The sequence below is a fragment of the Phaseolus vulgaris genome, chromosome 5, assembly GCF_000499845.2.
Source record: "Phaseolus vulgaris cultivar G19833 chromosome 5, P. vulgaris v2.0, whole genome shotgun sequence".
Lineage (NCBI taxonomy): Eukaryota > Viridiplantae > Streptophyta > Magnoliopsida > Fabales > Fabaceae > Phaseolus > Phaseolus vulgaris.
The window spans coordinates 16,370,119-16,385,834 of NC_023755.2; the positions used below are offsets into that span (position 1 = coordinate 16,370,119).

The window sequence follows — 15,716 nt, forward strand, 5'->3', positions numbered from 1 at the left end:
ATGAAATTTATACCACAGAAACTTCAAGATGTTAACTCAAAAATGGCACTGGAATCAATTAAAAACAGTAAGCCAATTGAGAGAAATAAATTTTTTAAAATCACTGCCAGATTACCGTATTTTTTTCGGCAGGAATGTACACTTTTTTTATTTTATTTATCATTTTTTGTGTACTTCATATTTTTGAATGATTCTTTTTTCTATTCTTTTCTAACACTTTCAATATCTCAAATCCAGAATTTCAGAATTTTACAGTACGTAAATCAATTGCAATAAGGAAAAACAGTAAGCACTTTTTTCAGAAACAGAGGAATCCTAATAGGAATAAAAAAACAGGATGATGAACTAGCAAAGACATAATAGAAAATGATGTATTGGAACTTGTATAGGTCTAGAATACAAGTATGAACTCAATGCTAAAAAGAAAATGCTCAAAGGATCAACATCAATTCAGAAAAAATATATGACACCAAAGCAAGAAACAATCAAAACAATAAAAGTACTACTAGAAGTAATGACATATATGGAATAACATGACTAAGACAAAACTTAACAAGATTCAAAAATTAAAAGACACAACACAAATTGTAACAAGTGGAAGGAAGCTTAAGGTAAACTCTAGGAAGGATAATGCCATTCCAAAAGAGCAACCATACTCATAAGAATTATGAGTGCCATAAACCTTTCCACAAACACTTGGAGCAAAAGAAAAACAGCAAGAATACTCAATTAAAATTCTAAAACAGAAACTTAAATTGCAAGAAAAATTAAAGAGCTCTTGAAATAAAGTGCACACAACTCAACAATTAAACAAGAATGAACCTAAGACTCATGATACCACATGATGTGATTCCAATAGCCACATAGAACAAGATTCTTGACACTTTGAGGAATCACCTTGAGCTGGAAAATGTAGAGGCACTTTCTTAGAAGTTGGATCATAGTTCTAAGATCAAGAACTCACCAAAACAAGTACCAAATCCCAAACTCATTTGGATGAACCAAATATTGTCAAATTGAATCAACAAAGGAGAAGGAAAAGAACAAACCGAACAGAATTGAACTTCAAAACAAAAGAACCGAACAGAATTTAAAAACTAAACAGAAAATAGGTGCTGGAAAATTAAAGGAACCGAAACAAAAACAACTCAAAACTCAAGGCAATAAGAACAAATTGAAGAAGAAGAAAGGAAGGAGAAGAGAATGCTCATGAAGATGGAGGAATGGTTGGATGATCACGCCACTAGAAGAATGGATGCTCCTAGATGAGTGTGGAAGCCGCCACTTGAGGAAACCATGGTCCTTCAAGATAAGACTAGAGAAGAAGCTCAAAGCTCTCCAAATGCTCACTCCAATTTTGAGTATAGTTTCTTTAGATAAAATTCAAATCTGAATTTTACAAAGGGAGCACCTCTATTTATAGCCTAAGGTGCTGAAAAATAGGTGGGAAATTTCAAATAAACTCATTTGAAATTCCCACCAAAAACAAGTCACATGGGAGGTGTGACCTTTTTCTACTATGACACCTCCCAAAAACTACACCTACACCTATCTACTAATACACCCCCCTAAAGGTCCTATTTAAAACCTAAAAGATGCTATAACAAAAGAGGTTTCTAAGGTTTCCCTCTAAGCACCTTCAACTAAAGACACTACAAAAAGAGAAAATAAATGTCCTCTTGCTCCCAAGGCTTTGAACATGCTTCTTGTAATCCTTTGAGGTGGACTTTGACCTCCATGGGCATCCTCCATTTGTGCCTCCACCTCTTCTTGAGCTTGATGAGTGGCCTCCATGTTCTCTTGGGCTTGATCTCCATCAGATTGATTGCTGGATCAGTCGTTCCGGTGGTGAAGGTTCTGGTCGTTGGAGTTTGATATGTTGATATTTCATGCGAAAGATGAGAAGTACGCGTCCAAGTCCCGTTGTGCCAACTGTTGAAGAGAGCGTCAAGCTCCCAGCCGGCGAGCAGTGAAGGCCAACAGCATGAGGTGCCCACTCACGGCGAGATCCACACCATAGCTGGAGGTTTTTCAGGGGGTGGATATACTGCATCACAGAGGAAGAAATATGCAAGGTCTGTGATGGCAGTAGAAACGTTTGAAGATCACTCGCCGGATGTGGACATTACGTTCACCAAGGAGGACCTCAGGGACGTTGTGCCTCATGACAACGATCCCATAGTTATCTCGCTAGTCACGGCGGGAAGGAAGGTCCACCGGGTGCTGGTGGAACAAGGAAGCTCGGCAGATGTCATGTTCTGGCCGACTTTCAGCAAGCTGCAACTACCCCTTGACCAGCTAAGGCCCTATGGAGGATGCTTGTATGGGTTTGCTGGCGACCAGGTGGAGGTCAGGGGGTACATTGAGTTGAGAACTACATTCACGGACGAGGCGACCTCGAGAACGGAGAAGATCAAGTACCTCGTCGTGAATGCCCCCTCGGAGTATAACATTCTGTTGGGAAGGCCGACCCTCAACAGGATAGGAGTTGTACCCTCAACGAGGCACATGAAAGTTAAGTTGCCGTCAATGGAGGGAGTGGTGATCACCATAAGATCGAACCAGAAGGAGGCAAAGAAGTGTTACGAAAATAGCCTCAAGATTAAGAGGTCGGTGAGCTACATCACAACAACGCCGCCTCCCGGTGTGGAGCCCAGGCCAGTAGAGGGGCGGGCTGTTGATACGGCGATGGAGGTGATCACCGAAAGTGACGAGGTCATGATGGACGCCGAGGCGGGGGGAGAGAACGCCGGTCGGGAGGGAGAAGCGAGAAACCGCCCAGAGGAGGCTAGGGAGTCGGGAATCGCCAGGGCAGTGATCGCCAGTGAAACCAGGCCCAAACCCGTCGAAGAGTGGCTTGAGAGGGAGATCAGGGGTAAGGTCTTCAAGTTGGGGAGATCTTTGGAAGGTGAGACACAAGACCAGATCGCCAAGGTGATAGAAAGGCATCTGGACGCTTTTGCATGGTCTGCTTCAGACATGCCGGGAATCGATCCCGACTTCTTGTGTCATCACCTAGCGATGGACCCTCAGGCCAGACCAGTGCGACAGAGAAGAAGAAAGTTCAATGAGGAGAGAAGACAGGCGATTAGGGATGAAACGCAGAAGCTCCTCGCCGCGGGCCATATCAGGGAGGTCCAGTACCCTGAGTGGTTAGCTAATGTCGTGCTGGTAAAGAAGAGCAACGGGAAGTGGCGCATGTGCGTCGACTTCACGGATCTAAACAAAGCTTGTCCAAAGGACTCGTAGCCTTTGCCAAGTATAGATGCCCTGGTCGACAGTGCAGCAGGGTGCAAGTTGTTGAGCTTTCTGGACGCCTTCTTGGGGTACAACCAGATTAAGATGCATCCTATGGATGAAGAGAAGACCGCCTTCATGACTGAGAGATCGTGCTACTGCTACAAAGTGATGCCCTTCGGGCTGAAGAATGCGGGGGCCACGTACCAAAGGCTGATGGATAAGGTACTTGCACCGATGCTAGGGAGGAATGTACAAGCGTACGTTGATGATATGGTCGTGACTTCACCAGAAAAGAGCAAGCACATCTCAGATCTTGAGGAGTTGTTTACCACGATTGCCAAGTATAAATTGAAGCTAAATCCCGAGAAGTGCATTTTTGGCGTGGAGGCGGGGAAGTTCCTGGGTTTCCTCTTGACTGAGAGAGGAATTGAAGCAAATCCTGATAACTGTGCTGCCATCTTGGCGATGAGAAGCCCGGCTACCGTGAAGGAGGTGCAGCAGCTTATAGGTCGGATGGCCGCCCTATCTCGTTTCGTGTAAGCTAGTGGAGAGAAAGGCCATCCGTATTTCCAGTGCTTGAAGCGAAACAATAGGTTTGTCTGGACGAAGGAATGTGAAGAAGCTTTCGTGAAGCTTAAGGAGTATCTGGCGAGCCCGCCGATTCTGTGCAAGCCTTTGGTGGGAACGCCTCTCAGGTTGTATTTTGCTGTAACTGAGAGGGCGGTGAGTGCGGTGCTCGCCCAAGATCAAGAACAGACCCAGAAACCTATTTATTTCGTTAGCAAGGTGTTACAAGGCCCATAAGTAAGGTATCAGGCCTTGGAGAAAGCTGCGCTGGCGGTTGTATTCTCGGCGAGGAGGTTGCGCCACTATTTTCAAAGCTTTACGGTGCTGGTGATGACCGACTTGCCTATCCAGAAAGTTTTAAAGAAGCCTGATGTAGCTGGGAGGATGGTAAAGTGGGCAGTGGAGCTGTCGGAGTTCGACATCAAATATGAACCCCGAGGACCGATCAAGGGGCAGATTTTCTCTGATTTTGTGGTCGAGCTTTCCTCAGAGGCAGCACAAGTTGAGGGGGACGATTTTCGTTGGGTGCTTTCGGTGGATGGATCGTCCAACCAGCAGGGCAGCGGTGTTGGAGTCATTCTGGAAGGGCCCAACAGCGTGTTGATAGAACAGTCCCTGAGATTTGCCTTCAAAGCCAGCAACAATCAAGCAGAATATGAGGCGTTGATTGCAGGTATCTTGTTGGCTAAGGAGATGGGAGCTAAGGTGTTGGTGGCCAAGAGTGACTCGTTGTTGGTCACGGGGCAAGTAACAGGCGAGTTCCAGGCCAAGGACCCGCAGATGGCGGCTTACTTGGAGTATGTGTAGGAGTTGAAGGCTTCCTTTGCCTTGTTTGAAGTGGTGCATGTACCCAGGAGCAAAATGCCCGAGCTGACTTGCTAGCCAAGCTTGCCAGTTCGGGCAAGGGGGTAGGCAGAGGACCGTTATTCAAGAAACTCTGAAGACACCTAGAGCGTTCGTGGCAGATCACCAGGTTCTTCAGATAAGTAAGTCGACGGAGAGAGTGGCGAGGAGTCACAGGTCCTTGACCCAGGAGACCTTGAGAACGCCAAGGATAAGGGCATGTCTAGGGGAAAGGGTGAACATGACGCAGGTCTGCGCTACGCATAGGCCAGACACGTGGATAACGCAATACCAGTGCTGCTTGGCAGATGGTGTTCTCCCGCTGGATCCAACGGAGGCTAGGAAGATAAAGAAGAACTCTAGCAAGTTCACCCTGATCGATGAGCTGTTCAGGTTTTGGTTTAAACACCCACTCCTAGTATGTGTGCACGGAGAAAAATGTACAAGAATTATGGCCGAGCTCCATGAGGGTATATGTGGGAGTCACATCGGGGGTCGAGCTCTGGCTGCAAGAGCTCTTCGTGCAGGTTATTACTGGCCAACGATGAGGGAAGATTGCAAGAAGTATGCTCAATGTTGCAAGCAATGCCAGCAGCACGCCGATTGGCACAAGGCACCCCCAGAAGAGCTGAAGTCAATTTACAGCCCCTGGCCGTTTCATACTTGGGGAATTGACATTCTGGGGCCCTTCCCATTGGCGGTTAGGCAGATGAAGTACTTGGTAGTGGCGATTGAATACTTCACCAAGTGGATCGAAGCGGAGCCAGTGGCCCAGATCACCGCACACAAGATCGAGAGCTTTGTATGGAAGAACATCGTGTGCCGGTTTGGTGTGCCTAAACGCCTGGTGTCAGACAATGGGACTCAGTTTGCAAGTCACCTGTTGAAAAAGCTATGTGAAGAGGTGGGAATACAACAGGTGTTTGCATCCGTCGAGCACCCACAGTCGAATGGCCAAGTAGAGTCTGCCAATCGGGTGTTGCTGAGAGGTTTAAAGAGAAGACTAGAGAAAGCTAAGGGATCGTGGGGTGAAGAGGTACCCCGCATAGTTTGGGCGTACCATACCACTGAGCAGTCAGGAACCCACGAGACCCCGTTTAGCCTGGTTTATGGATGTGATGCGATGATTCCAGTCGAAATCCAGGAAAGCTCGCCGAGATTCCAGAACTTTATGGCGGAAGACTCAAACGAAGAAAGAAGAATGAATCTGGATTTGCTGGACGAGGTCAGGGAGGAGGCGAGAGTGAAGGCCGAAGAAGTAAAGAGAATGATTGAGCGAAGGTATAACTCTAAGGTAATGCCAAGGCAGTTTAGAATTGGCGACCTGGTGATGAGGAAGGCCCATCAGTACGAGATGGAAAACAAGTTATCGCCTAAGTGGACGGGACCGTTCAGAATAACCGAGGTGCTCGGGAACGGCGCCTACCGCTTGGAGACGTTAGAAGGAGGGGCGATTCCTCGCACTTGGAACGCCACACATCTCAAATTGTATTACAGTTAAAGCCTTGTAAGTAAAGACGAACATGAAGAGATTTAAATAGTTTCTGTTAAAACAGTTTCAAGGGGGCACTCTTTTTTCCCTAAGGAGGGTTTTTAATGAGGCCACCCAATAAAGAGGAGTTTTCAAGTTTAAAGTTTCTAAGATTGCATGCTTGTTGTTTTGAAAGTTTTTAGAAAAAAGACCTTATCACTTGTACGTGATCTAAGGCAACAGTAAAGTTATATTGCATGCTTTCTAGTAAAGTTCTAAAGTCCCCATCGTCTTTCGGCGATCGGCGGCAATAATTAAAAGTTTTAAAGACCTCATCGTCTTTCGGCGATCGGAGGCACCAGTAATGTAAAAAGCCCTCAACGCTCTCGTGCGTCTTGAGGCGAGAGAAGAAGTCCTCCTCGCCCTTGAGCGAGTGCAGGCATGAAAGAGAAGAAGTCCTCCTCGCCTTTGAGCGAGTGCAGGCGAGAAAGAGGAGAAGTCCTCCTCGCCTTTGAGCGAGTGCAGGCAAGAACAGATTGAAAGACCTCTTTGCATAAGCAGATTGAGGCAAGATTAAAAGTCCTCAGTGCATCCAGGGGGGAGGAGATGTACACCCTGGGCAAGTTGAGGCATCGGAAAAAGTCCTTCTCACCTTAGAGTGAATTCAGGCAAGATGAAATTGAAAAGTCAGGGGTGTTCATGACCTTAAACGGCGGGAAGGGAAGGTTGATGGAAAACGCCTTTTCCCCTTTAAGTGAAACATCAATATTGACCCAGTAAGACCAGATAAAGCTTCCACGCTTGCGGGCAGTGTGAAGATAGATAAAATCCTTCTCGTCTTGAACGAGTTCAGGTATGGCGTGAAGGGTGGAAGAAGTTAAAAGATAGCTGAGGTAGGTTCGTGGAGAACACCTCACTATCCAGATCATTGTTCTAAAACTCAGGAAGGTAGAGAAGGATCCGAAAGGCGCCTCTGCCCCCAGATGAGGGAACCATGATCAAGTTATGCAAAAGAGGGCAACATCGCCAGAACCCTATGGCGTGAAGGTTGAGATAGAGAGGGGGGTCGTATGGCGAGTACCAGATCGGCGATGACAGGAGAAGCGTGAACTTCACTTGGCAGATCAGGTAAGCTGTGTTTAGAACATTAAATTGAGTTAAAACCTGCTGCCTAGCAAGTGATTTCGCGATAAGGTATGTTGCCTTAAGTTCACAAGTTTAATTGAATGCCATCGCCGAAGAGTTGATAGTTGCTCAAATTTACTTTGAGTTAACAGTTTGTTAAGTGTGTTATAAGATTAACAGCTTGCTTGAGTTAATGAAATGGGTGGAAGTTTAAAGTTCAAGTAATGCTGAGTTAATTCAGTTGAGTAAGTTTCACCAGTTGTGTTGGTCAACCACACAGCAAATAGAGGCAGAGGCGTAAAAGGTGAAATAGAAATACAACGTTCAAGCAATAAAAGTTATATGAGCAGTGCCAATTGAGGTTTTTACATAGATTGGTCATTACAAACAAAAGACAAACAGAAGGTTTTCAAAGAAGAGGTGATGAGGAAAAGCAGTTAGTCTTCAGAAGGCACAATCTTCCCATCCACCACTTCGTTGCAGATCGACAGCATGGAAAGGTCGAGCTCAGGATATTGGCATGACATTTGCTCCAGAGCAGCTTCGAACCCAGAGGTGAGGATTTGAGCAACACTCTGATCGAGCTCATGTATTTGGTTTTTCAGTTCTTCCTTCTCCTCATGAGCTCGAGCAAGTTCTTCAGTAGCTTTCTTACTCTCACCCCGAGCTTGGGCAAGCTCTGCAGCAACCTTTGTGGCTTCCTCACGAGCTTGGGAGAGCTCAGCGAGAGCGTTATCCCTGTCTGCCTCGACCTTCCCCAGGAGGATCTCCCTATCTGCCGATCTCTTTTCAATTTTCTCCACCCTGGAAGCTTCAGCCTTTCGTGCAGCCTCCAAATCTGCCACCTTGACCCTAAATGGGACCAACTTGCTCTCCAAGTCAATTTTCTCTTGGAGTTGGATGTGCAGTTTTTGGCGCAGATCAGAGGCTTCCTTGCGTGTATTCCTTAGCTCAGCGTCCAGCGCATCCTCCAGCCTTGAATGTTCCATCTCATTCATCAGCAGATTGCAAGTAAGCTTTTCAGCCTCAGCCCTTATCATGAGATTTGACTCCTTGAGCTCGAAGTTTTCCTCTTGGAGCTTCTTGAGTGAATCCTTCACAGCTCTTGATACAAGCAAAGGTAGATCTTCCGCCATGGTCTTTAGTTGAGCTGCGAAGGGTCCCAAGGTCTCCTTAAAGGGATCTGGGAGGTTTGAGGCTGATGCTGGAGGTTCTGGTGGAGTTTGATGTTGGCTTTCACCACCACCCTCTTGAGCTTGTACAGCAAGGGGGGCTTCCAGGCGTGGTGGTGAGGCTGGAATTTCTGTTATAGGCATTGGCAAAGCCTGAACACCCTCATCTTCTCCTAATGTGGCCCCAGCAATGGATGTGGTGGAAGGAGGACCCTCTCCAACAGATACAAACGGTGTAGAGGCGCTTGGAGGGTCCTCTGCATAATTCGGGCTGCTACTTTCGATCACTATGGGCGCGGCGACCAGTGGTGTTGCTTGGACTGGTTCTAACGGAGCTGGAGGTGATGGCGGTGTTGGTGTTGGAAGTGCAGGTGGTGTGGAGGTGGTTACCCTTTTTCTCTTGGTGATGACTCGGCGGCTTCATCGTCGTCTTCTTCTTCCGACACCACCTGAGGAGTCTTCCTCTTTGGTCTCTTCAACACCAGTTTTTTCCTTTCTGGGGGGGTAGGGCCCCAGAAGAAGTTAGACCTCGGGGAGGAGTTTTTCCTTGGGAAATGGCGATCTCCACAACCGAGTTGGGCACAGTTTGGGAGCCTGCCGCAAGTTTGTGGGATCGGGCGATCGCCCTCAATTCTGCCAGTTTTCCTTTTCCCAACATTGCGTTTGCACAAGGTAAAAAATAGATGAGTATGCCCCAAAGCAGAAGCAGAACATGCAAGTATATACATACAGAAGTAACATAAGCAAATAGCACATGGATAAATGATCAAGACCAATACAGAACAAACAGAATGGTAAAAATGCTAAGTCAGTTTCAGCACAAAATGAGAATCTTAGTGTTGGGGTAGGGGCTAACCTATGTGCATTTCAAGTTGGCCCTCAAGGAATTCGAAGGAGATTATTGAAGCAGTGGGGAAGGTGATGTTGGCAGAAGCCACGCTTTTCCAGAAGAGACAAAGGTCTTTGTCCAACTCCCCCATGTTGTCAGAACTTCTTGCTCTCCTGAAGTTGTCCCTGGAATCCTTGTTCCCCTTGTTTACCCAATACAAGGGGAAGCCATCAAGCAGCGAAGGGTCTTGGTCGTTCGGGCACACCTTGACGAACTTCCCCTTCCAATCTTTGTAGGATTGCTGGAAGATGGAGAGGATTGACCTCCCAGCAATTCCATTCAAGCTGACCCAGAGGCGATCTCCAGGATTCTTTTCCTCAAATAGAAAGAGGAAGACATCAACCGAAACCGGCAGTCCCAAGTGCGCGCAAAGAATTTGAAACGCCCTCACGAATGCCCAACTGTTGGGATGGAGCTGGGCAGGGGCGATGTCGAGCTCGGTCAACAACTCCCTCTCGAAACGAGTGAAAGGAAACCTAAGTTTCACTTTCTTCAACAGCGTGGCGTAGACGAAGAAGAACAACTCGTCGTTGTTCCCCTTGTCATCCGCACAGATTGGTTCTCCAGGGAGGCAAGGCAGCACCGTCACGTTGTCATCGTGCTCCTTGTGAAATGAAAGGTTGGGTCGTTCCCCTTTCTTCAGGCGAAGCACCCCCACCTCAGTATTTATTGACGAGGTTTCCTTCAGTAGAGTTGGGGTGGCCCAAGGGTAGAGCTCTTTGTAGTCCCGTGGAGGAAGGGAGGCTGCCCCGGCTTGTGGTGGAGTTGCTTGGGTAAGGTTGGCATGGGAAGAGGCAGGCCTTTCAGCCTGTGTGGAAGGAGCACCAGAGGCTCGTGGGGGGTTGCGTGTTGGTGGAGGGTTTGTCCCAGTGGTAACCCTACGAGTTTTGGGAGGAGGGTTTCGCGATGAGGAAGGAGGATTAGCGATGGACTTTGTCTGAGCCATTACAGGAACTGCAAAGGAAAGAAAAGGGAGGAAATGAGGATAGCAAGAGAACGACTCGATTGAAGGCGAAGAAGATAGAACGAACGAGTGAGAGTTCACTGGGTAGATGTTATCAGGAATGAAACTCTAAGTTACGAGAAAAGAGAAACAACCCACAACGTATGCTCCAGACAGTTAATGGATGATGCAAACCGATTAAAATGCAACAAATATTAGTAGAAGGAGTAAAGGAGTTACCTTTTGATGATCGGGTAAATGTTGAAGGAAGTTGAAGATTGAGGGAGACGAAGGTTTCGTAGTTCGCAGAGAGAGCGTTTAGAATGCTTGAAGATGAAGAAAGATAATGAAACAGTGAATAGCGCGAAGGGTTTAAGGGTTTCGAACGTTGTAGGAAGCGCAAACGACAATTAAAAACAACCGTTGATGAAGCCACGTGTCGTTTGATCAAAAAGGGGTTGGTGAAGCATCAAAAAGGCAAAGGAGTACGAACGTACGGAAGTCCGTACAAGGGCCACGTAGATCGACGATGATTTGACTTCTTAGTCTTTTCGCTGGTCAAGTCTCAGCTTAAGACTGGGGGGCTTGTGTACCGATCAAGTCATCGGGTGTGATGACGTGGCAGCAAGCGATAATATAGGCGTGTTGAACGGGACACCTGGCCGACAGAAGGGAAGTAAATCGGGAAGTCAGTATAGTCGCCGATCGCTGAATTGGCGTTCTCCGATCTCTAGGGTGCGTAACCGGCGGTCACCAGAGTTGCGTCACAGTCGCCGTCTCTGAGTACTAGGAGATCAGGTGGTTAGAGATCGCCAGGGAATGCTAGGAGATCGGGTGGTTTACACACCGCCGAAAGGGGCACATCGTCGAACGATCAGGAAAGCTTATTTAAGGTTTTCAAGAGGTACAAGTATGGAAGACGAGTGATATGTTTGTCACGTAGCAGCGGAGGATGAGGTTATCAGATGATCACACCCTAGCCAGAGGTCGGGTCGAGGGAACAGTTTCCTAGAACATGCATGGTGTGCAAGTGAGGCAGATCGTGATGGCAGCAGGCGAGACTACAGAGATGGTGTACGTGGTGGCACCCAGTACTGGCCACTTAAGGGGTCGCGCTCCAAGGAAAGTTGTGCATCAAGTTACTCCCTGTATGGATAACTTAGTCGAATGGCAAAAAGAGTAGAAGTAACGCTCAAGTTGTGGAGGCTCCAGATGGTGACACGTGTACAGCTGGATGCGAGCCACGTGTCTGGAGGCGTAACGGTCAAGAGAGAGAAAAAGCTCAGGTATATAAGGAACACTTAACAGACTTTTGAGGTACGCTTTCATAACACTTTCCAGTACACTGAGATTCACTACGCACGGTTCCTTGAGTTGAGATATTCTCTCTGATTTTTTGGTAATTCTTCCACTGACTTGAGCGTCGGAGCGCGATCGGCCGCAGTGGCGCCACTTTGTTTTCTTCAGGTTCTTGCGAGGAATTCAGACGTGAAGAGCAAAAGCTAACGTGGTGCGAAGCTGATCCAAAGGAGAGATCTTTGACGTGGCAAGACTCTTGCACTCAAGTCAACCGGCAGGATCATAGGACATTCTCAATTGTGGTTGAATTCTCAGTACCAACATTTCCTCTTCCAAGAATCCTTCCTCTGTTATTGTCTCCATATGTGACATGCCCTTCAGCTTTAAGTTTCATACTTGTGAACTGAGCCAAATCACCAGTCATATGCTTTGAGCATCCACTGTTTAAGTACCACTAGTTTTTCCTGTTGTTTTTCTGCAAAACAAAATCAACACACATGGTACCCCTTTTTAGTCTAGGGTCCAGCAGGATTAATACCTTTCCTTAGGAAGCTATTTGGCTAATCCTTTAGGAACAACGTACCTTCTAGCTTTACATGTTCTAGAGATATGTCTAGATTTCATAAGTAAAAGGAAGATACATAATGCATTGTATTGAATTGTTAAAAGAAGAAAAACCTAGTTTGGAAGAAACAAAAAAACTGGACAACTTTTTAACACTGTTCTTTCTTCCAGGATTATATCTTATCCCAATTTTATTAAAACAACATTTTGTGATCCCAGCAGTGTTTCAAGATTTTCTCTTCCTTCGGTGAAATTTGATAAGGTTTTCAACAAATATTCAACTTGGTTTTCCAACTTCTTACAATTTTCACAGGTTTTTATAGATGCATGCAAACATGTCAATTCAAGACTAACAAGATCAGTTTTAACTTTGTGTAATTCTTCCTCAAGTGACTTAACCTTCGGTTCAAGTACTTTCTTTGCATTGTTCAGTTTGTTACGTATGACAGCCAATCTGTTTGCTTCATCATGTGTTTCCTTAAAGGTAATTAATAGCTGATCATAACTTTCAGAATCAGTGAAAAAATCACTCATTGAATCAGAGACTGATCCATCACCATTCACCATGAAGAACAAATTTTCTTCTTCACTTCCAGTTGAGGAGTCACTTGTTGAGGAAACTTCATTTTCCTCCCAAGAGATATATGCTCTTTTTCCTCTGCCTCTTTCACTCTTCTTGCTGGCTGGTTTTTCTTTATTTTGATTCTTTGGACAATCAATCTTTATGTGGCCTAGTTTATCATAGCCAAAGCAAGTATAACTAGAAGAATTTGAATCATTTGATTTAGAGTACCTTTTTCTTTGTTGAGTTCTGTCTCGGTTCTTCCTTTTTAGAAATTTGCTGAATTTTCTGGTAAAAAGACTCAATGTCTCATTATGTTCAGGATTCTCCTTTTCCTCACTTGTATCATGCTCTATGCTAGTCTTCAAAGCAATTCATTTGGATCTTTTCTCCACTGTTTCTTTTTTCTTTTAATCTTTTGAGTTCTAGCTCATGCTCCATCAATTTCTTGAACAATGCAGCAGTGGAGATCTTGGATAAATCTCTGGATTCAGAGATTGTTGTTACTTTAGGTTACTTTAGGTTGCTAGCTCCTGTCAAGACATTTCAGCACCTTTATGTTGAGCTCTTCCTTGTCAAATACCTTACCAAGTCTAGTGAGATGATTTACAATATGTGTAAACCGTTCCTGCACATCTGCAATGCTTTCTTCTGATTGCATCCTGAAAAGTTCATATTCTTGAATGAGTGAGTGATTCCTTGCTCATTTCACATCATTCGTGTCCTCATGAGTTACTTGTAGTACTTCCCACATCTTCTTAGCCGAGTTGCATTGAGACACTCTAAAGAATTCATCCATATTCAATACAGAGGTGATGATGTTTTTGGCTAGAGAATCCTATTGAGCCTTCTTCCTTTCACTTTCACTCCATTCAGACTAAGGCTTCTTCACATTTTCCTCTTTGACAACTTGCATAGGCACCAAAGGTCCATTGACCACTGCATCCCAAATTTCCATGTCAATAGATTCCATCAAGATTTTCATTCTAATTTTCTAGAATGCAAAATTCACACCACCAAACATAGGAGGTCTATTAATAGACGCACCTTCAACAAAAAGCATTTTAAACTCAGACATAATGCACAAACTTGAGTAAAATACAAGTCCTGGCTCTTGATACCAATTATGGGTCTATTAGAGTCTAAGTTCAAAAGGGGGGTGAATTGAAGATATAAAATTTTCGCAAACACAAACTGACTTACAGTATTTCAGAAGAAAAAGAACAGATTGATTTTGAAAAGAACATATTTATTTTTCAACACACTTTATCAAAATCAGAACTTGTTCATATTAGCATTGAGATCAAACAAAGAAATTCTTCAGAACAAGATGAGTTATTTTTACAACAGCTATAAGAAAAAAATTTACATCAAGAGATCAACACAAGTTCTTTTGATACAATTATTTAAAGAAAGTGAATGTTTAACCAATATATTATAAAGAAATTTGTTTGTTCTTAAACTAGTCAGAAAGCTTATTTGTGATTAAAATATTTTTTCAAAACAAAGAAGAACAGTATGAGCAAGAGTGCAGGGATGAGAATAATGATGCAAGCACAATTTATACTGGTTCACTCATAAAGAGCTACATCCAGTTTCACCTCACACCAATGTGAAATTCACTAAAAACAATTTAAATCAAATACAACACCTTGCAATTCTTGAACCCTACAAGAACAAGGCAACCAAAGTTGAAAAACCCTATTTCGGCACTACTTGCACTTCAAGAACACTTCAAGGAACCATATCAAGAAGTGACTTACACAAACACTCTTACAGAAGAATGAATTAAAGAAGGATAACACCTGAAAGAAGATGCAGGAAACTGAAAACCAGTAGCCCGAATTGCAGCACAACAGCACCAACACCTTTACCAAGATCAAGGCATTCAAAGAACAAGCACGCTTGAAGTTCTTTTTGAAAACGTTTAAAAAACTCATACAAATCATTCTTACTCACTGAAAATCGTTTGACCTCTGTTTAAAACGTGATTGCACAACTACCTTTCATGTGAGATGTGCCTTTCTTTATATAGAAAACAGTTTCTAACGACTTTTCAAAAAACAGTTAAAAAGTTGTTATAAAGGTTAAATCCAAAACAAACAGATTATTTCTCTGAAAAACTGTCAGCTCATCTTAACAGAAATAACTGGTTGAAACAAACTTTTTTGGTGCCCTAACAGAATTTTGAGAAACATTTTAGCAGTTCAAAAATAAATCTATTGTTTTACAAATAAACAGATTTATTTTTGTGCATTAACCTGAATTTTTATGAGAAAACTTAAAGATCTTTTAGGAAAACATTGAATCACTTCTTGTGCTTGATTTTACCACCTTGATTAGGCATATAAGGTAGGTCATGAAGCAAAAAACAACCTTAAACTCATTCTAACCTATATACAAGATCACCTAATTACACATTACAACCTTCAAAGCAAACTTGTTATTTTCTACATCAAACACACACTAGGACAACAAATAAAAAGCTTCATCTAGCTTCAACAAATTATGCTTGATTTTTGTAATGTAATCTTGAGAATTGGTTTAAAATATTAGTGTGGGGATGCTACTATGAGCTTTATGAGAAATACATGAATTTGAAACTGTGTTGCAATGAAAGGTTGATTTGGAAAGTAGTCTAAAAAGAGAAAATTATGAGAAGTTACAACATAAAAAAAGAATATTTGTTGTCTAAAAAAAGAGAGAAAAAGAAAGAAAAATAGAAAAAGTTAAGGTGAAAATGATGAATTCTATATATAAGAAAAAGAGGTAGTTTCCTACTTATTCTATGAGTAAAATTCTCTATTGTTCTTTAAATATATTTAGATGTTAAAGCCTAGAATCGTTTCATTTATCCCACAATTACCCTGACCACATTATTAGCTATATAAAAGTCCTCTTGATTTTTAGTTGCATGTATTTTGAATTATGGAAATTAGAGGCTTTTCAAGCCTATGGTAATGCTTATATTCATGATGTGCTTTCAGTGAAAACACCAACCTAAACACTTGAGAGAATGAGTGATACACATACCTGATGAG

The 15,716-nt window shown here is 43.8% G+C and overlaps 1 protein-coding gene across 1 annotated transcript; it reads right to left on the bottom strand.

Moving 5' to 3' along the window:
* Window positions 1–7,683: 7,683 nt before the first annotated feature.
* Window positions 7,684–8,562, bottom strand: LOC137834034 (filament-like plant protein 1). Its single transcript, XM_068642100.1, has one exon. It carries the CDS (start codon window positions 8,560–8,562, stop codon window positions 7,684–7,686), a length of 879 nt encoding a protein of 292 aa, XP_068498201.1.
* Window positions 8,563–15,716: the final 7,154 nt, after the last annotated feature.

What these genes read in the sequence shown, in the direction of transcription:
- LOC137834034 (XM_068642100.1), bottom strand. Translation starts at nt 8,562, where the DNA reads ATGCCTATAACAGAAATTCCAGCCTCACCACCACGCCTGGAAGCCCCC.